We start from the raw sequence: 20,298 nt of genomic DNA, 5'->3' as shown, positions 1-20,298 counted from the left end.
CTACCCATCTCCAGGGGGGAAAGTCCGTTCGTGTGAAGGAGGCCTTCCGGGAGCGAAGAGGGGAGGCTCGCAGGGAGAGCACCGGGGCAGCTGGCGTTCGTTTGGAAGCCGCTCCGCTCTCCCGTCCCGCCTCGCTGCGAGCGGAGATCCCGAGCGCTACTGGGCAAAGCAGCCACGTTGTGTCGCCCCCAGCGCCGCTCGCGGGAGCCCGGGACGCCTCCGGGGATCCCCATTGGCCGGCTCCCTCCGACGCGTCACGGCGGGGGCGGGGCTCCCATCAGCTGTTTGGGTAATGCCAGGAAGCAAGTGTATTTTGGAAACAATGCCGTGTGCGGCTGGCGGCGGCGGCGGCGGCGCCTGAGGTTGCAGCCCGGGGACTTTCCGGCTCCCGCTCTTTCCGCTGGCCGCGCTCGCTGGCGCTGCTGTTGCAGCAGCAGATCAGATCAGATCAGGCGAGGGTTCCGCTTTTCAGGGTTCTCTGATCCCGACTTGCAGCGGCTCCCGAGCCTCTTGCCTAAAGGAGACGCTCGCTGGCTGCAAAGCCCCGAAAACAGTCCCGCCCAGGCGGAGTCGCAAGTAGGGCACCAGGTCAGTAGTGACTTCGGGGTGGTGTTTGTTAGTGTGTGTGTGTGTGTCGCGCGTGTGTGTATAGATATTGGTGTATAGATGTTTGTGGGTGTGTGATATTATTTGATCCGTCAGAGGCGTTGCCTACAGACGGGGAGGACGAGTTAACTCCTGCCTAAGCATCACTCTCATGGGTCGCCTTTGATCAGATCTTCATTTCAACTTTTAACGGGATTGTTGCATTTCCTAAGTAAGTACCTACTGTTACTCGGCTTCAGCTTTCACGATTAGGTGGGCTGTAAGTTTAAACGAATGAATGAATGAATTCTCTGAAGGGCTTCGTTAGAGGTATATGGATCTTAATGTTCTGCGATCTCAATGCAGTGTGAGCTGATAAGTAGAGCACACCCCCCCCACAATCTCTCTAGTTTAGGGGTGGTGCTTTTGGGGTTTTTTAATCTTACTTTTAAAATTTCAGCGTCTACCGTTAAGAAAAACGTTTGTTGGCAAATGTATATCTGCTTCACCTTTTCTTTCCATGCACCAGAAAACTGGGATCTCATGAGGTCACACAGCCTTACCCCTTCCACTTTTTCTCCTAACTTTCATGGGAACAACATGGGAATAACATCATTCCAGTTAAGCAGAATGAGAAGTATCAGTGATCACTGAGTTTTCTATGAAGGCTGCCACTTTTTTCTGGCAAGGCTTCTGTGCCTCTAAAACAACTACTCTGCAGTCAGAAACTCAAAGGGGAAAACTTACCAGTAAATGTGTTGGATTTGTACCTGTCAGCTAGCTGTTAGGACTGCCACTTTTGTTCTGGGACAACTCCTATCTCAGACAGATTAAGTGAACTAGTGGTACCATAAAACCTTTGATACCAACAGTTCAACCATCTCAGTGGTTCCTAATGGCTTCCTTCACTGTGGCTTCTTGGCATGCTGTAAATAATATAGTTCAATTCATCTTTCACTATCTCAAAATAGAAATACTTGAGCCTCTTCCCTTGAGAGACATCCGTAGTAAAGAGATCTTGAACTCTTTACATAAAGCAACGGTTCAGGCAGGTGCCAAAAGGAGTGACTTTTTAAAAAACTGCTTATTTGCTTTGTGTTACTAATAAAAAAGGAGTCATTTCCTTTAGGTGGTTTGGCCACTAATGTGCTGCAGAGACAAATACTTAACTAAAGGATCAAATGACTTTATATACCAGATGCGCTCTGCAAAGTACTGCATTTTTCAAATGGTCTTAATAACTTTGGAGTTTCTTTGTGTGTGTGTGTGTGTGTGTGTTTTGTAAGGATGTCTTTTGGTCTCATCCTGAATTGAACTGATGCATTTCAGTCTTAAATCTCTGAGGAACAGAAGGTGCAGGGAAGAGTTAAAAAGGGAATTGCTTTGTTTTGGTTAACTGGCAGTGCATGTGTGTCCTATAGCCTTCCTCTTTGCTTCGCTCTTGAGAGCAGGCAAGTGGCTGCAATGTTTTGTTCGAGGCTTCTTTTTTTCTGAGGGAAGGCTGGAGGGAGATGGAAGAATGTATGCATTGTATAGTCCCCAACAGGTGTTTCCAAGTTGGGAGAACTGCAGCACTATTCTAATTTTACATGATTTTTAAAAAAGAAGTTGCTTGCTGAACTGACTTCCTTCTTTCAAAGGGATATGATTATTATTTATTATGCTTTGACAGCTCTTTCAGGAAATGTAGAGCAGCTTATGCAGGGCTCCCAGCTGCTGACCAGGCTGGAATTTTCTATAACGTTATAAATATATCAGCATCAAGTGCTCTCAACTTGCCCTCCTAAGTGATTTCTAGGGTAGGCCATGCCTGTGGTCTATATTCCTTATCCTTAAATAACCACTGTAAAGATTTTCCTCCCTTCAAAAACCTGTTCCTTCTCCAAGCTTATTTCTTTCCATCCTGTCCTACTTCCAAGGATCGGAGACTCTCTTGTCAGCCTCCCAATCTGGTGAGGTGGATAGCCTGAAGCAGAGTGCAGAGTTTCTCCCAAGCTTCATGCTCAACCAATCCCAATGTCCCCGTCACTGCACAAAACAACCCACACAGGCAGCCCTATGGTCAATCTCTTGGACTGAGCCCCACTGAACACAGCTGAACTTGCATCAGATTGCAATGTAAGGGAACACTTTGGCTTTGAGATCTGCTGTGCATAGAATCTTATTGAATGTTCAGACAAGTGGTAGGGAACCTGTGCCTCTCCAGAAGTTTTCATAGGATCGTGGAATTGTAGAGTTGGAAGGGCCCCCAAGGGTCATCTAGTCCAAGCCCCTGCAATGCAAGAATCCTGCCCACAGCTGTCCATGGGTGGGTGGTGTTGGGCTGCAATTCCCATCAGCCCCCGCCAGCATGGCCAGTCATCAGGGACGAAGGGAGCTGTAGTGCAGCAAGCTCTGGAGGTCCACAGGTTCGCCACCACTTTTATAGACCTCTGCAAGCCTATTTTTTATGGTGGGGTATATAGTATAAGGCCCTGACTACAGTGACAGCCAGTGTCTCGAGACATTTATGGAGATTTGAGGCCTACCCTACTAGATAACCATGCTTCAGTCATGAGCTCGGGTGCAGGGCCGGTAGGAAGTACTGTGAGTGATAGCAAGGGCCAGCAATATCCTTCCTGCCCCCAGGCCCTATTGTTCAAAACATGGCCAGCTCTGTTCTCCTCTTTTTTACTTTTACAGCCACTTGTCCTTCCATTTGCAGTTTCAAGACTTGTCCTTTTCCATTTGCCCCTTGCTGACTTTTCACTTGGAAGGTTGTCTGAATTCATGTAACCGAAGGCACCTCCCAAGAAGTGGAAGGAAAAGCTGAGAAGATTCTCTTCTGCAATGTGTATTGCGAGCTTCCAATGCAACTACAGTAGAAGGAAAAGCAGAGCATGTGATACTCTCCCCTCCACCCCCGCCTCAGCCTGGACCAACAAGATATTACTCTTACTGTTTCAGGAAATGTTGACTCCTATTCCACTTACTTGTAATCTGTAATCTTCATCTTTCTTCTTGTACTTTAGATATGGTGTGTGCATGTTCTGGAACTTTGAGCTTAACAGCCCAGTGTTATGAATTCCTATACAGTATAGAAGTCACATTAACCTCAGTAGTAATGGACTTGTTTCCAGGTAAGGGTGTTTATGATTGAAGCCATCTAGTACCAATTTGCACATCTTGACTCTGAAGGAAGCTCCGCTGAGTTCAATCGGAAGCTTCTCCCAATTGCAACTTTTAAGCAGAAGTTTGGGATGTCTCTCCCTTTTTCTTTCCCCAGAGACCTTGGAAGAGGGATTGTTAAATGGTCTCCAGTAGTGACATCCTATGCTTAGGCTCTGGATTTATAATACCAAGTGGCGCTGTGGGTTAAACCACAGAGTCTAGGGCTTGCTGATCAGAAGGTCGGCGGTTCGAATCCCTGCAACGGGGTGAGCTCCCGTTGCTCGGTCCCAGCTCCTGCCCACCTAGCAGTTCAAAAGCACATCAAAGTGCAAGTAGATAAATAGGAACCGCTACAGTGGGAAGGTAAACGGCGTTTCCGTGCGCTGCTCTGGTTTGCCAGAAGCAGCTTTGTCATGCTGGCCACATGACCCGGAAGCTGTCTGCGGACAAACGCCGGCACCCTTGGCTTATAGAGCGAGATGAGCGCTGGAACCCCAGAGTCGAACACGACTGGACCTGATGGTCAGGGGCCCCTTTACCTTTTACCTATTTCTCTTGCAGTGAATTCAGAAATTGTTTATGCTGCAGCCTACTGGTCTGTTTTAAAGTTCTTCTTACTGCTAGTTAAACTACAAATCTATGGATCTGAATAGTGCCATAGGTGACATGAAAACCAAATCGTATGAACATCAGAAGACCAGGCGAGCATCCTAACTAGTCCAGCTTCCTGTTCTCACAAGCAGGAGCTGAGCTCAGCAGCATTCTCCCCTCCTGTGGTTTCCAGGAACTGGTATTCAGAAGCAGTATTCTGTTTAGTGAGGATACACCACATAGGTTGAATCATTCAAACCTAAGACAGCTTCACAGCACAGTGAAACTTAACTGGAATTGGACTGTATTTGCAGCTGAATTCTATGCAGGTTCAGTTGGAAGTCCTTCTGATTTCTGTAAGACCTACGCCGGTATTCCCAAGGAGAAGCATGCAACACTCCTCTGTGCCAAGGCTCTTGATAAAAGTCTTGCAGGTTATATTGCACAAACCACAGCAAAACAAATGACCCAAAGATTGAATTTAACTTCCTTGTTCAGGGTCTGGAGGCATTTATTTGTGTGTGTGTGCATGTGTTTAGATTATGCTAGTTTTAAAAGGAATAGCAAGGGACTTAATTGCTGGTTGTAAGGAGCTTTAAAAAACACTACATTGCCTGCTCTTGTAATCTCTGACCCAAGGACATGCCCGTGGACATCTCTGGTTTTATATGTTCAAGCATTTTATGGAACTGCTAAAAGGAACTGAAGCTTTTTCTTGCCTTGGCTTTTCTTCAGAGGTGGTCATCAAAAACTTCTTATTTTGAGCAGTTCAGTTTTAACAGAGAAGGGAGAGATATTTGGATTTGGGAATTCATCAGAAGAGATGTTCTACTCCGTTGTCGGAGGCAGTATGCCTCTGAATACCAGTTTTCGGAAATCAAAAGTGGAAATAGGACTGTTGCACTTGTGTTTTGCTGGTGGGCTTCCGCTGGCATCCGTTTGGTCACTATCAGAACATGATGGTGAACTGGATGGGCCTTTGACACAATCCTAGCAGAGCTCTCCTTATGTTTTCCTGTCTTAGACTTATGGCAATACTCTGTCTGTCCATCTTGGTGCCTATTGATCTTTCTGTGCAGAAGAATGAGAATTAAAAGTTGTTGAACTTACGTGCACTGCACAGAGGTGGTGGGTGGTCTTTCTGGCAGCTGGGACACTCAGTACTTCTTATATACACTGTACCACACAAGGCCATCATCATGTTGGTTCTTCTGTATTTCTCTATGCAGTCTGCTGGCATTTTGGTGGATGCAGAAGTTTTGGGAGAGGGGCTTGGTCTTACTTCTTCCCTGATTATTGATAGGCCAATTCTGTTGGGCAACATCCCAACAAGCCTCTTTCTCCCCAAGGCCCTCATTCATCCTAACCTTTCCCCTGTTGACTACATCATTCAGACTGGCAACAGCACCCGACAACCTTCACTTCGTTGGGTTCCATCTTGTGTGGGCATTTTCGGAAATCAGGTGTCTGATCAGATGGCTAGGAAGGCTCTGGGATAGAGAGACATTGATCTTGGACATAAATGGGCATAAATTAGGCGAACAGCAAAAGCAGTGGAAGGTGGGTTCCATAGGTTGGAGGTTATTCTTCTTTTCTCCAATATTGGATGATTTTTGTATTTTTACAATGAAAGGGTGACAGAGACAAGTTAGTTTGCTCAGAGTTTTCATGGGGCATTGTGCTCTCCAGAGTGGCTTGTACTCTGGATGTTGTGAGGTTTGTGGGATGGAGAAAATGATTCATCATATTCTACAGGATTGCTTGCAGTATATGGAAGACTGAGGACCTCTATTACGTAGTTTTGTGATGTGTGTATGTTACAAGTTTTCTGTGGGGTTTTTCTCTGGGGTTCAATGTTTGATAGTTTATAGCAATTCATGAAGGATACAACACTGTGGTTGAAATGTGGCCTTTCCTTGGACTTGCTATGCCATTAAACCTGGATGAGAGGCTGCAGTTATGAGCAGTCACCAGCAATTCCCAACTTGTTACTCAAGAAGGAAGCAATGCTGTCTCCCACCAAGAAGCAGTTATAAGCCTCTTATTGAGAACTTCTATTGATCTGATCCCCTTACGCTGGGCAATAAGAAGTTCATCTTCTGTCTTGTCGGCTAAGGTGTTTTGAGTTGCCAGTGACCGATCTGCTCCAGGTGTTTATAGGATTATAAGCGTTCTCTAGATCCATTTTGATCTCGGTTTGGAATATTTCATCAACGTGGGGTACGCTTTGGATTTCTTGGCTTGGTTACCAAACAGTCACCACCCAGTCCTACTTGATCCTCAAGAGTTTCAGCAGTGTATTGCAACTAAATCCCATCATTTTGTAGATCCTGCTAGTTGTGATTAGGTTCCAGCACCTGGTGTCCCAATTCTATTCTTCAGGTACATCCATCAGACCCGACTAATACCTTGAAACATTTTTGTGTGATTGTAGAATCCTCTGGATTTATTGAGGACTTTGAAATCTAAGCACTGGGTATGGAAGGTCTTTATACATGTACATGTGGTTGTGACGAGCTAGCATGGTATTTGGATTCTAAAATATTCATCATTAAAGGCTTTTCTTGGACTTCCTCCTTGTGGCTACCTAGTTCATAAAAAGTCTGAACCTTTGGGTGAAAAGGAGGAAAGTTGGCTTCCATCATTTATCTCTTATCCCAAGCCTAATTCATAGGCTGTTTTGTGAAGAAGGTGCAAAGAAAATCATGCATCCTCTCTAGAATATTCAGTGGCATTTTATCTATTTTCTTTTTAAAAAAAAAAAAATTGCAGGTGAAATGGATTCCCCTGACTACCTAGAGGAGGATTTCTCCAATCTAGATGGGCTGGAGGATGATGTCTTCCACTCTGAAGACTGTGGACTTGCCAGTCAACCCAACCCAAATGAGATGACATTTCCTGGCATTTTCACACAGAGTAAATCTTACAACTGCCTTCTGGGGAGATTCCAGCTCTTCCCACTTACACACTGTTGCGGCCCAGGAACCAGGCATGCCAAGCAGCAAGATAAGGCAACTCAAACCCTCAACCCATCCTCTTCTAGCCAGGATGTGATGTTACCTTGTGGGGTCACTGAAGAGCCCCAGAGACTCTTCTATGGTAAGAATGCTGGATATTTCTATACTTTTGCACTCAATGAAATCTCATGTGTTAGTATTCATGGCATTCTTGGGTTACTTCTTATTCTTCTGAAGAAATATAGTTCTCTCTTTGTGTGGGACAAAGGACTGAAGTTGGAGGATCTTAAAATCTATACGGTCAGAACTGCACCATGATGCATGAAATTGAATTTGTGGAAAACACAATTCTTTACCACAATTCATTAGAGATCTGAAAACCTCAAAATATATATGCTATTTTAAAGAAGCAAGTTCCGTTCCTCATGGAACTTAGACTATTGTCAAAATAGCTCTGTTACATTTCTTCTAAAGGCAACAAACTGCTTAGAGCAGGGTTTCCTAAATTTGGGTCTTCATCTGTTGTTGGACTACAATTCCCATCATCCCTAGCTAGCAGGAGTAGTGGTCAGGGATAATGGGAATTGTAGTTCAAAAACAGCCTGAGACCCAAGTTCAGGAAACCCTGGCTTACAGGATCTACCCTGTTTCTCCGAAAATAAGACATACCCATTAAATAAGCCGTAGCAGGATTTTTAAGCATTCAAGGAATATAAGCCATACCCCGAAAATAAGACATAGTGATAGGCGCAGCAGGAATGCCGGCCGCGGCAGGAGGAGGAGGAAAAAAATAAGACATCCCCTGAAAATAAGCCACCGTGTTGTTGTTTTTTTAGGAAAAATAAATATAAGACGGTGTCTTATTTTCGGAGAAACGCGGTAATTGAAGTGTGGACATTTCAAGGTGGGAGATGCCTGTCCTATATAATCCACTACAACTCACCAACTCCACAACAAGGAACAAAACCTTGCAGCATACCTGAATGCCTTCTTCTCAACATTAAAAAAAAATGGGTTGGTTCAGTGGTACTGTCCATCACATATATGGCACTTATACCTGTATGTCTACCAATGGGATGCAATTAAGTTCATGCATCAACATCATCATCATCATCATCATCATCATCAACAACAATAATAACAATTATTTTTTTATTTATACCCTGCCCATCTGGCTGAGTTTCCCAAGCCACTCTGGGCAGCCCCAGTCGAGTGTTAAAAACAATACAGCATTAAATATTTAAAACTTCCCTAAACAAATCAAATATCCACCCATCAGCAGTTTATATTAGACACACAGACCTATAATGTCAGATATAAAGAGCAAGAACAGTAAGATATCAGCGGCTTATCATGTTAGTTTCCCTGGACGCAGTGTTGTAGATCTCAGAGTTACTGTTCTTAGGAACATCAAATCATGGGGATAAATGGTGCATGAGATAGTAAAACCGGGATTCATTCAGAAATGTGAGAGAATTAGCCTGGGCCTTCATAGAGATTGTGGTTTCTTTGCACAATATTAGCACTAAGCCTGCACCTTATGCACATTTAACTTGTGCTCATTCAGCTTCATGCACTTGGCAAGTTTTTAAAAAATAAATAAAAAAAGGGGATGGGCATCTGGGAAAACAGACTCTGGCAATCCCACCCACCATTGAACCCAATGTGTTTTGACTACAGTGGAACCTCGGGTTGCGGACGTAATCCGTGACAGAGACAGGTCCGCAACCCGCAGCGTTCGTAACCTGCAGTGCTGTGTCTGTGCACACGCGTGACGCGATTTGGTGCTTTGCACATGCGCGAGCGACGAAACCCGGAAGTAACCCTTTCCAGTACTTACGGATTTTCTGTGGTTCGTAACCTGAAAACGTGTAACCCGAAGTAGAGGTACAGTGGTACCTCTACTTACGAATTTAATGCGTTCCAAACACACATTCGTAAGTCGAAAAAATGTGTAAGTCGAATCCCATAGGAATGCATTGGGAGAAAAAAATTGTAAGTCGAAGCAACCCTATCTAAAAATTCGTAAGTAGAAAAAATCCTATCTAAACAGCATCCAAGATGGCGGACGGAGCTCCATTCATAAGTAGAAACATTCGTAAGTCGAATCATTCGTAAGTAGAGGTACCACTGTATATGCAATTTTAAGCGAGATCCATGAAATGTACTCCTCGCCCCACCCCAAAGTTGTGGTCTTACTGAGTTGCTATCCCTTTAAGAACTGCATACAATATTTTCTTTTGATCAGCTTTTAACAGACTAAATTACCTGGCTTTCCCTGGTTTCAATTTAGCATCTGAAGAGCTTTTGCCTATGCAGGCTCATGCAATTTAGCAATTTAAAAGCTTCTTCATAGTGGAACAAATTTCTGCCCCCCTTCCTTATTTGCGATCCCCTCTCCCCTAGCACAGAGCTCAGAAGGAAGTCCCATTAAATTACTCCCAAGTAAGTATGTTCAGGACTGCAGTCTAATTGATTGAAAATCTTTTGTTGAAAAGGGGAACTTGGTGAACTGGGCAGGAGATCTTTTGAAAAGGTGTTAATTATTTTTAAAGCAGCAGTGCTTAGGAAGTGTGGGGACTTGGAGTAAATATTCTTCTGCCCCATGAAGGAGGGAATTCCTCTGCAAAGAGATTGCCTGCTGGGACACATTCAGGTACCAACTAAAAACAGAGAATGCCTTTTTCATGAGCACCATTGTTCTATCCATATGCAGATGCCATCATTAAACATGGCAATCCTAATGGGAAGGACAACTCAGAGTTGGATCTAGCACTAAATACAAAACCCAATTGGTGGGTGATGGGTCAGTGGGATGCATTTTTTCCTCTCCCACTTGGTAGAGAATTAACTGTGCCAGCTCCAGGGCTGACGTACTTTAGGGCTATGGAAGGGAGTCTGAGAAACAAGATCCACAGCATCCTCAGACATGCAAACCTTCCAAATCTGATGGCAGAGAGCAGGCCTAGGCAAACTCGGCCCTCCGGATGTTTTGGGACTACAACTCCCATCATCCCTAGCTAACAGGATCAGTGGTGAGGGATGATGGGAGTTGTAGTCCCAAAACAACCAGAGGGCAGAGTTTGCCTAAGCCTGGCAGAGAGGGAGGCCCACAGCATCCAACAACCCCCCAGATGTTGGGCCTATTTGAAATAAAATCAATCACATAACATGGGCAATTCAGGGTCCATGATTCTGTTTGGTGTTTTTTTATATACAGAAAAATAATGCAGCGTTTACGGTGTTTGCATGTTCTTCTGTGGGTTTAAAGCAGAGGTGGTGAACCTTTAGCCCTCCTGATGTTGTTGGATTACAACACCAATAATCCTTGACTGTTGGGGCTGGGGCTGATGGGAATTGGAGTCCAAGGACACTTGGAGGGCCATAAGTTCCCCACCCCCAGTTTAAGGGGATGGTTGATTTTTTTAATCTGCTCCAAAATGGTGCCCACCTGGCCCCGTGATACTTCTCATGAAATTCTATGAACCGCTGTTGCAAAGAGCAGGGAATCTGTGGTCTTCCAGATGTTTGCTGGGCTTCCAACACCCACCAACCTCTGCCAGCAAGACCAGTGGTTGGGTGTGATGAGAGCTGAAAAATCAAGCAAAATCTGGAGGTCCACAGATTTCCCATCACTGGTTTGGAGACTAAAAGGGACCTATAATGTGACACGTCCAAGTTTGTCAAACACACAAAGGTTTGTGAACAAATTCATCAGAAAGATACAGTAAAACCAAATTTTATCCAAATGCTCATCCAACAGTACTATAAGAAGGATAAATCCCACCCCACCCTATGATAAGATGAACACCACAAACAGGCCAGAAATCATGCTGAAGTATGATGCCAATTAATAACCAAAAGCTTGGACAACCAGGAAAGTCTTCTGGTGTTGAAAAGCTGACAGTGATAGTGCCGTGTGTGTTTCCCGGGGGGGAGCATTCCACAAACAGAGTGACCCATTTTTGCACTGCCAACCTCCGCACTTCCCTCTGGGGCGAGCCACTGGGGAAACTGCCCCATGGAGGTCTTCTTCTTTTACCTGTGAGCATCCTTAGGTTTACCCAGCAGAGGCAGCAGTACTCTAGGGTGACTATGAGTGTCATTGTAGTTTCCTACAAAAACCCAGAGGTCACAGTGTAGTGTCATTCTAGAGCAGGCATCCCCAAACTTCGGCCCTCCAGATGTTTTGGACTACAATTCCCATCATCCCTGACCACTGGTCCTCTTAGCTAGGGATGATGGGAGTTGTAGGCCAAAACATCTGGAGGGCCGCAGTTTGGGGATGCCTGTTCTAGAGCATTGTGGGAAATTAAAATGGAGTCTTATAGACCCAGTTGCCCAATGTGAAGGGTCCTGAGCAGGTATCGCCAGTAATGGATCCCTTAGCTTTCTAAAAGGTGATGGGAGTTTAGCTATAATTGCTTTGCTTAATTCAAATGAGACATTTTATTTCCTTGCTTATGATCCTGATTTTGCTGTATTCTCTTCCGGTGTGCTGCTCACGGCAGAAGGATTGTTCACATACGTGAGAGGCTATAAGCGCCTGACTCTTCTCTGATGTTTGGCAGGGAATGCCGGGTTCCGTTTACATGTCAACCCCATTGGTTTCTCATTGAGCCCACACCTCCAGGAGGAACCTCGGGAAAGTCCACAGGAACTGCGAACTGAAGTTCAGATTGCACGGAAGTTACAGTGCATTGCAGACCAGTTTCACAGGCTGCACCTACAGAGGGTAGGTTGTCTTTTGGGCAAGGAAAGTGGGATGTTGGTGGTGGAGTGGGGGGGTGACTTTATTGACTGTCGAGGATGCTTTATTTGGTTTGGCCAAATGTGTTCTCTTCTTTTTCTATTAGATAGCCTACACACACACACACTACTGTTTTAATAATATACATTTGGGAAATAGTTTTTTTGAACCATATTTCCTCTTTGTCCAATGGTCTTTTGAAAAATAATCATTCTGCTTTATTTTTGGGGGGTTTTTCCGCCCTCCTTCACACAAAGCGTCAGAGTGCAGAACAATATTATTTCTTTACATAGAGCCCATTTCTCTTGCAGCACAACCAACGAATAGGCCTTATGAGGAGTTATGAAGTTAGGAGCAGGCTTCATTCTTAATGGCCCTCACCGAATCCTGTAGGACCAAGTGAGAAGTCAGCAAAATGGTTGAGGGAAGGGCCTATCTGCTCTTCTCAATAAACTGTGGGTTAGCTCATGCCAGAGAGCAAGTTTAGCCCCCACCCCAGAGATATGCCTCCGTACCGTACATACCTTTGGTTTCTCACATGCATTCTTCCCCCTCCTCCTGCTCCTCTAGCTTTTTCACTTCAACTATCCCAAAGTCTCCTTCTCACTCAAATTCCCCTTGTAGAATCATAGAGCTGGAAGTGATTTAGTCCAGTCCCCTGCTCACTGCAGGATCTGCAAGCCATGATGTGAATGGGTACCCCTAACAACTCTCAGCACCCTTAACAAACTACAGCCCAGCCCCCAGAATTCTTTGGGAGGAAGCCATGACTGCTTAGAGTGGTATTGTAGTGCTTTAAATGCCTGGTGTAAACAGTGGTGGAGCTTCATGCTCCGGCATGCGGGGGGGGGGGGGCGACGGGCAGAGAGCAGATGGGGGCGTGATGCGCGCCCTGGGGGTGGGGCACGCTGCCTGCGGGAGGATGGCTCCCAGCGCGGGGGGGGCAGCCGCGATGGCACCCCACCGGGATCGCGCTGCCGGGGGCCGTGTGCTCCCCCCCGCACTCCTCTTCCTCCGCCAGTGGGTTTAAACGTGCCCTTGGGCTAGACTGCAGTGTACAGTATTGATATCCACATTAAAGGATCCTGGCTCCAACCCACTATTTAGGAGTATTGCTTTGTGCTTTAATTTCTTTGCAAGGAAAGGCACCTGTATAACCACCAGGTGTCAGAAGTTTCACCTTGGGCTTTTCTGATTTTTTTTTTCATATGTCAAACCAAAGGAAGAAAGTTAAGGTCTTGAACTTCTGGCCTCTCATCTTTGCAGCCTGAGAGGAGCTACGGTCACCTCTGGGCATGGGGTGGCCCCTCTGCTCTACATCTCCCCCAGACCGCCCAATTACTTCTCTGTAAACTACCTTCACTGTTGCTGTGGCTTGTCTGTCCTCAGCCCATGCAGAACATTCTTAAACAGACATCTCAGTGCTGCAACAAAAATAAAAATTCCCAGAATTCTTTGGGGGAGAGCCAGGACCGTTAAAACCAGTTTGTTTTAACATACCCAGAATGATCCTATCTGGGCCTGGGCAGATTTCCACTTCAGCTGTGAAGACTTGCATGCCAGAGCTTATCATTGCTGGGGGTTCTGCTTCTCTTCCAAGGATGAGTGCAAGTTGCGTCACAGGGCCAAAGCCTTGGTCCGGGGCCAGAGAGTTCTGTAACCAAGCATAGCAAGCTTTCTAAAAAGGACACCTGCACCTTTTTATAACGTGGATGTCTCTTTGTAAGATAAGATGCTCATCTGAGCCGTTTTAAGGGACGTAAATTGAGGCACATTGTCTCGCTGTGGCTGTTTCCAACTGGACGGGAGTGGGCGTAAGATTCAGGAAGTTCTTTTTTTATTTTAAAAATAATCTTTATTTATATCATTAAAGTGCAATACATAGAAAAAAGAATATATTGTTTACACAAATATTTGTTAAAAAGAAATAAAAAAGTTAACTTCCCAGTCACCACACATCACTTCGCTTCTAAATTCTCTTTAGTTTGTGTACCTAACCATTGCATTACATCTCTAATTGAAATTGTACAATCCCTTGTTATTTTCCATTTTCCCATCCTTTTTACAACTTTCCCCATTACAACTTAATTTAGACAGATCATCAACTCCGTTTTTATATCCTTTTTCTTAAAATAAGAAAAGATTCAGGAAGTTCTTGTGGGTTTGGGTCACGTGCGGAATGGATCTGGGCAGTGGTTGTGGAGGGCAAGAGTCTGACATTCTGCATCCATAGATGTTTCCTTTAGGCATCCTGGGACAGCTGTCTATGCAAATTTGGGATCAATCCAGGGAGAAGGAGGTGCATGCACTTTCTTAGGGCTCATGTCCCACATGGGGCTACACCAGGCACGTCCAACAGGTAGATCGTGATCTACCGGTAGATCACTGGATGCCTGTGGTAGATCACTGGTAGATCACTGGCTCCCCCCAACAAAGCTCAACAAGTTTGGCTCCCCTAAAAAAGCTAAACAACTTTGACCTGAACCCCTAAAAAGGGGGTAGATCACTGCCAGTTTTTAACTTTGTGAGTAGATCACAGTCACCCCTGGGCTACACATTCACAGTCCAACTGCCCATTGTTTATCTCAGAGTCTTGTGCTACCATCATATCTATTCCATTCCTTCCCAGGACTTCTCTCTACATTGTTGGTTGGGGTATGGTTGGCACTTGAGCTAGGGTTTTTCTTTAGTGGGGGCGGGAGGTGGTGTTCAAGACAAAAGAGTGCAGTATCCAAAAATATTTGATTGAAGAAAGCAGATGTGAAAAAAGGTTAACTGGAACATTTTAAACCTACTGTTGATACTGTCTGGAGGCATCCTATTTTGTTGCTTTTTGTGCACGTGGAACATTCACATGGGGAGGGAATTTTTAAAATAAAAAAACTCCCCTACCACCACTATGACCATCACCATCTCCCTCACCCCTGCCCTTAGTATTTCTTCAATATCCATCCTGAAACTCATCTGTGGCGTAGCTAACTTTGCCCAGAGTAGTAAAGGTTAACTGGGTGCCTTGTCCCCCCTCCTCCTTCTGTCAAAAGAGTCCTGAAGGGAAGCCACAGAACTGGTTGTAACTCGACCCTTTCCATCTGGGGAGTGTAGCTATCCGATGTCTTTGTCTGGGAAATGTGTCCAAGAATGCCCCAGGAGGAGGGGGGGAAAATAAAACCTGTAACCAAAAAAAAAGAAAATTGGCCGGTCCCCTCCCTTTTCTTCATCTTCGGGCAAGGAGTGTGTGTGTTGCCGTGGCACCCGAGCCCCCGAGGAACTGAGCGCAGAGCAAAAGGAGGGTGAGAGAGAGAGACTTTCTGTGGAGGCCGGAGAATCGCGTGTCAGCCAAGCATGTGGAAGAGTTAGTAAACAAAAGCATCCCTCTTTACTACGACCTCATGCAGCCAAGGGAGGAGGGGCTCTTTCCCTTTCAGCTGAAATAATAGTGTGTTGTAAAGGAGAGGGAGAGTCCTAGCTGAACACTTGTTTTGTTTTTAAAGAGAGAGAGAAGCCCTGGACACAGGTGGGGAAGAACTTAAGCACTGGGTCTTCTGGACCGATAACTGGCACTCTGCTGGCAGGGAGACTTTTTGTGTTTGTACGGAGCAATGTTTGAGACCATTGAAGGTTTTATTTATCGCTACGCTTATGCTAATACCGTCTTTTCCTTCCCGCCTCGCTCTTTGGCAACTTTCTCCTCTCGTTTTTTTGGCAAAGATAACGGAGCGCTGTCCAGTCACTTTTCTTTCGGTTGGGAAGGACGTCGGAGGCCAGGGAGACTTTGTCTTGCCCGTGCAGTTGCCTCCGTCTGCTTCAATGGCTCCAAATGGCACTTTTGGAGCAACCCAACAGTTGGCCGAAGGCTGTGGCAAGCAGCTTCTGTTCTGCTTCGTTGACAGGACGGCACGTAAACCGCTGGGGGAGCCTCCAGGGTGCCAACCAAAAGCTGAACTAGAGTAGATGTACTTCTGGTGGTGTCCCACCAGGGGCAGTGTCTGAAAGTAGAGCAATCTAGGGGTGAGACAGGGCGGCCTTCTATCCACAGGATGTGAAGCTCCCCCATTCCCCTAGATGCTCATAGATCTGGCCTGATGTTATGGAAGCCAGCATAGATAGGTCTCAAGGAGATTTGCAAGTATACCACAAAACAGCTAAAACAGTTTTTAAAAACAACTGAAGATAGGCCTAAAAACAGTACAAGATGAACACCTAAAGCAGAGACCTTTTCCTTGTCAATATTGGAGACCAAGATTCTCTGTAAATTTATCAAAGAAGACAAGCTATGGAGCTGCTCTTTGAGGTAGAAGACTATCCAAAACCAGGCTTCCTGCATTAAAAATGTACATAATTCCATGTGCATATTGTCCATGGGAGTAGTTTCATTGGGGTTTGAGCTGACACATATTCAAAAAGATGCACCCAGCTCTCTTCAACTGCTCTATTAATTTATTAGACAAATTACACTCTTTAATATTCAGTTTAGGTGCTTTCAGTGTAGTGGGCCCAAGTCTGTTGAACTCCATGCTAACTGAGATTAGACAGGCCCTTTCCTTTCACATAACTAATACTTCCTTGCTCCATTTTAAGGTCATTTCTGGCTTTATGATATGTTCTCATTGTCCCATTTCCTGTGGATTTATTTTTACGTATACTGCATAAAAATGCAGCTAAGCAGTATTGAAACAGGGTAAGTAGGCAAAGAGGGATGTGGGGTGGCGCTGTGGTCTAAACCACTGAGCCCTAGGGCTTACCGATCAGAAGGTCAGCGGTTTGAATCCCCGTGATGGGGTGAGCTCCCATTGCTCGGTCCCAGCTCCTGCCCACCTAGCAGTTCGAAAGCACGTCAAAGTGCAAGTAGATAAATAGGTACCACTCTGGTGGGAAGGTAAATGGTGTTTCCGTGCGCTGCTCTGGTTTGCCAGAAGCGGCTTAGTCATGCTGGCCACATGACCCGGAAGCTGTCTGCGGACAAACACTGGCTCCCTCAGCCTATAGAGTGAGATGAGCGCCGCAGCCCCAGAGTCGTCCACGACTGGACCTAACGGTCAGGGGTACCTTTACCTTTAAGTAGGCAATGTTAAAGTCAGGTTCTGGTTGGCAGGATACCAAAGTACATTAATCCATCTTTTTTAAACATTAAAAAAGAACCATTTTGAGCTTCTTTATCAGACCTGATTGTGGGATGCCAACCCATCTAACCCATCTAAGGAACACGTGTTGCAGAACATGGACCTATAGTGTTTGCTCACAAGTAAGACCTGCTGAGTTCGCTGAGGCTCACAGTGCAATCCTAAATACTGTATAGGAAGCTGGTGCAATTTATGACGGATTAAATTAAGCTGGTGTTAAGTTACCATTATTCCAAACTCCATTCAGGAGCAAGGCTACTGCTGGCTGATCTGGCCTTTAAAATAGAGTTTGACTTACACAACAACCCTCTTCGCTTGCGTATGATCCACCGGGTTGCCAGGTCACGTGACTAGGCTGGATGAGATTTTGAATAGGTACAGGTCTATCCTTGTCCTGCCCCACTTCTGGACCCCTCCCTATTTCAGACTTAAGTTGGCTAAGCCAGAATAGCCATGTTAAGGGACGCATGCCGGCATGTTGCTGGCTGAGCTGGAATGAGGGAAATATGCTCGCGTAGCTCTTGTTCAGCAAAGACAGCCCAAGATCTCCCTATTCTGAATGTACACACCTTGATATTAGATTGCTCTATCAGTCCCAAATGAGGATGCATGGGATTATAGCAATGGGTAAGACCTCTTGCAAATGTTAACTCAACAGCGTGCAGCCTTTTAGAACAGCAACAAAAGCAATCAGTTTCCACTTGACTGTATTTTGGCTAGAGTCTCCTGTAATAGACAGGGAGTCTATAAGAAATGGGAGGCGATTTATTCTTGCGGTACTGAGGGCTGCATAACTGTCAATAAAATCCAGGAGACCTGACTCCAGTCCCCCTGCTCTGGCCTCCAGATCTTGCTGAGATAATGCTTTGGGGCTTCGGGGACATTTATGTTGAAAATGAGTTGCAATTGAGAGTTGTATATATTGACCAATAAAAGTTTATGGCAGTGAGGCAAGAAGGGGAGAAACACAAACTGTTAAATTCCTCCCTGCTTCTGCAGAAGACACACCAAAGGGAGGCAAACCTGTCACAGCCTTTCAAAGGTGCTCTTGTCAGTGGCTCTAAATGGGATCATCAGGTGGACCTTTGATTACCAAGGGCTCCCCCCAAAAGGGGTTTCATGCAGAATGAAACTGCATTGCACACAATCGCCCCCCTTTCCCCCCCAATGTTGCTTTTATTAACCCTGATTAGTATGAGGCAATGGAGCCCCAGGCGATGACAACGAAAAGAGCCAAGAAATGTACCTCTTTAGGCTGCTTGTGGGGCTTTTTTTGGGGGGGGGAGGGTTGTTTTTTGAAGTTAGACATAGGAAGAAGGGGAAAAAAACCGTCCAGGGCGTATGCATGTGTATGACTGTGCGTGAGAGATGGAGAAGCTGGGTAGTATTTGCTCTGCGGCCAGCACTGTTTAAATCGCTCTCTATATTTAGCCTCTGAGTCATCACAACTGCTGACAAGAGGCTGAATTAGCCGAGACTTTGGTGCTGCACCTGACTGCTGGCCTTTGTGTGTCTCCAACAGAGAAGGAGTGTAGTCTAAAGATTTTCTGAGTCGCTTCCTCCGGCAGATCTGAAAGTTCCACTTCTACCTCCAGTTCTGTGTAGCGTAAACACTTCCTCCTTCTCCTTGGGGCATCAGCTAAGAGGGAAAGATGGCTTAAGTGAAAGGATCCTCGTCCGTTGGCTTCTTAGGACAAGGAGGATTTTTTTGTGTGCGCATTGCAAAATAAAGCCGTGTGCAACCTGCTTCCATTGACTGGCTTGTACTAAATCTTAAGAGCAAGTTAGGAATCGATTCTCAGAACTGGATTGTTGCAGGAAGCATCACTCCAAGTTAGAGAACTGAAGGAAGTTTGCACTCCTAGGGCTGTCTGGTCTCCAACCAGGGGCCTTGCTGCCTTCAGATAGCTATGGTACCTTGGCAAACTGCCATTTTTCACTCTTTGTGCAGCAGTAGTTGACCAGTATTAGCTGCTGTGAATAAGTGTAAAGGGGCCATCCCCAAATGCTTTGGAAAGGTACATAGCAAGGAAGTGCAGGAGCTTCTCCCTGGTGTGAGCATTCTGAATGCTCATTTATCCTTCAAACTCGGTCTTCATCACTGAGGAAGATTGTTCACACCTGTACTGTAGTGGGCCAGCATCTGACATCCATTCTAGAGGCACAGATGAGGGAGAGGATGAGCTGAAGAAGGAAAGAACTTTTTTTAAAGGCAGTTGGAAAATGAATTGTAGTCTGGAGCATGTATCCTATGACCATACAGCACATGCACAGGACCAAACTTGTGCAATTGTGCTGTAGGTTGAGAGGAGAGATGGCTCAAGGAAGGCAAAGGATGTTGCCCTGCACTTTAATTCCCTCCTAGTTTCAGTTGGGCAAACTCAGTGCCAATCCTGCTGTTGATTCTTAATGCATAGGATCAATGGGGAAGCCATCTGGTGGCATATACACATAAAAATTCACATTTTCCTAAAGCTTTTTGGTTTGGCATCTTAAAGCACACCTTGGGTCAATGAAATGAAGCCACATTTCCCTGTTTTGTTTTGCTCTGATTGCTTCTCTTTTTTTAGGCTAGCCATGAGTATGCTTGCCTTAATGTTATTTAATATTAAGGCTGTGTTTTAACTGTTATAACTGGCCCTGGGACCTTCAGGTGAAGGGCAGGCAATAAATTGTTACAACAACAACAACAACAACAACAACAACAACAACAACAACAACAGTTTGTGAGGCTTGTATTGCTTGACTTGGAAGCCTATTTTCAAAACCCTTGAACAGAGTCTCGGGGATTGCCAATTCCAAAACCAACAGAGTTGAGAGCCTGTGTTTGTTGCATACAGAGCAAGAAACTAAACATGCCATCAGAGCTACGCAAGACAAAAAGGGCCACGTCTTGTGGGCCTGGGAAAATGGTGGCCTGCAGTTATCCTCTCTGGCTTGGAAGTCAACTGGCTCTTGCTACCACTTCCTGCAGCCTCAGTCCTGAAAGACAGAGATGGAAGAGGATGATTATTTTTAATTGTAAGCATACCGAGGAATAGTCCACTTATACAATCTTCCAGCAAATAGACTGGGTCACACATCAGAGGTGGATTTAGGGGAGCACGACCAGTTCGGTCCTCGGCAGGAGGAGGGCTGCAGCTAT

The 20,298-nt window shown here is 45.4% G+C and overlaps 1 protein-coding gene across 2 annotated transcripts in view; it reads left to right on the top strand.

The window, feature by feature from the left end:
• Positions 1–332: 332 nt before the first annotated feature.
• Positions 333–20,298, top strand: part of BMF (Bcl2 modifying factor) — a 33,703-nt gene continuing 13,737 nt past the window's right edge. Inside the window, exons 1-3 of one of the 2 annotated variants that reach the window (XM_035110935.2) lie at positions 333–588; positions 7,099–7,425; positions 11,855–12,018. In XM_035110935.2, coding sequence (XP_034966826.1) covers positions 7,104–7,425; positions 11,855–12,018 — 486 coding nt within the window. In that variant the 5' untranslated portion in view covers positions 333–588; positions 7,099–7,103. The other variant, XM_035110943.2, reaches the window with a different exon arrangement.

This window comes from Zootoca vivipara, chromosome 1 (assembly GCF_963506605.1).
Source record: "Zootoca vivipara chromosome 1, rZooViv1.1, whole genome shotgun sequence".
Classification (NCBI taxonomy): domain Eukaryota; kingdom Metazoa; phylum Chordata; class Lepidosauria; order Squamata; family Lacertidae; genus Zootoca; species Zootoca vivipara.
The sequence above is the reverse complement of the archived record's forward strand: the minus strand, read 5'-3'. Positions and strand labels throughout refer to the sequence as shown.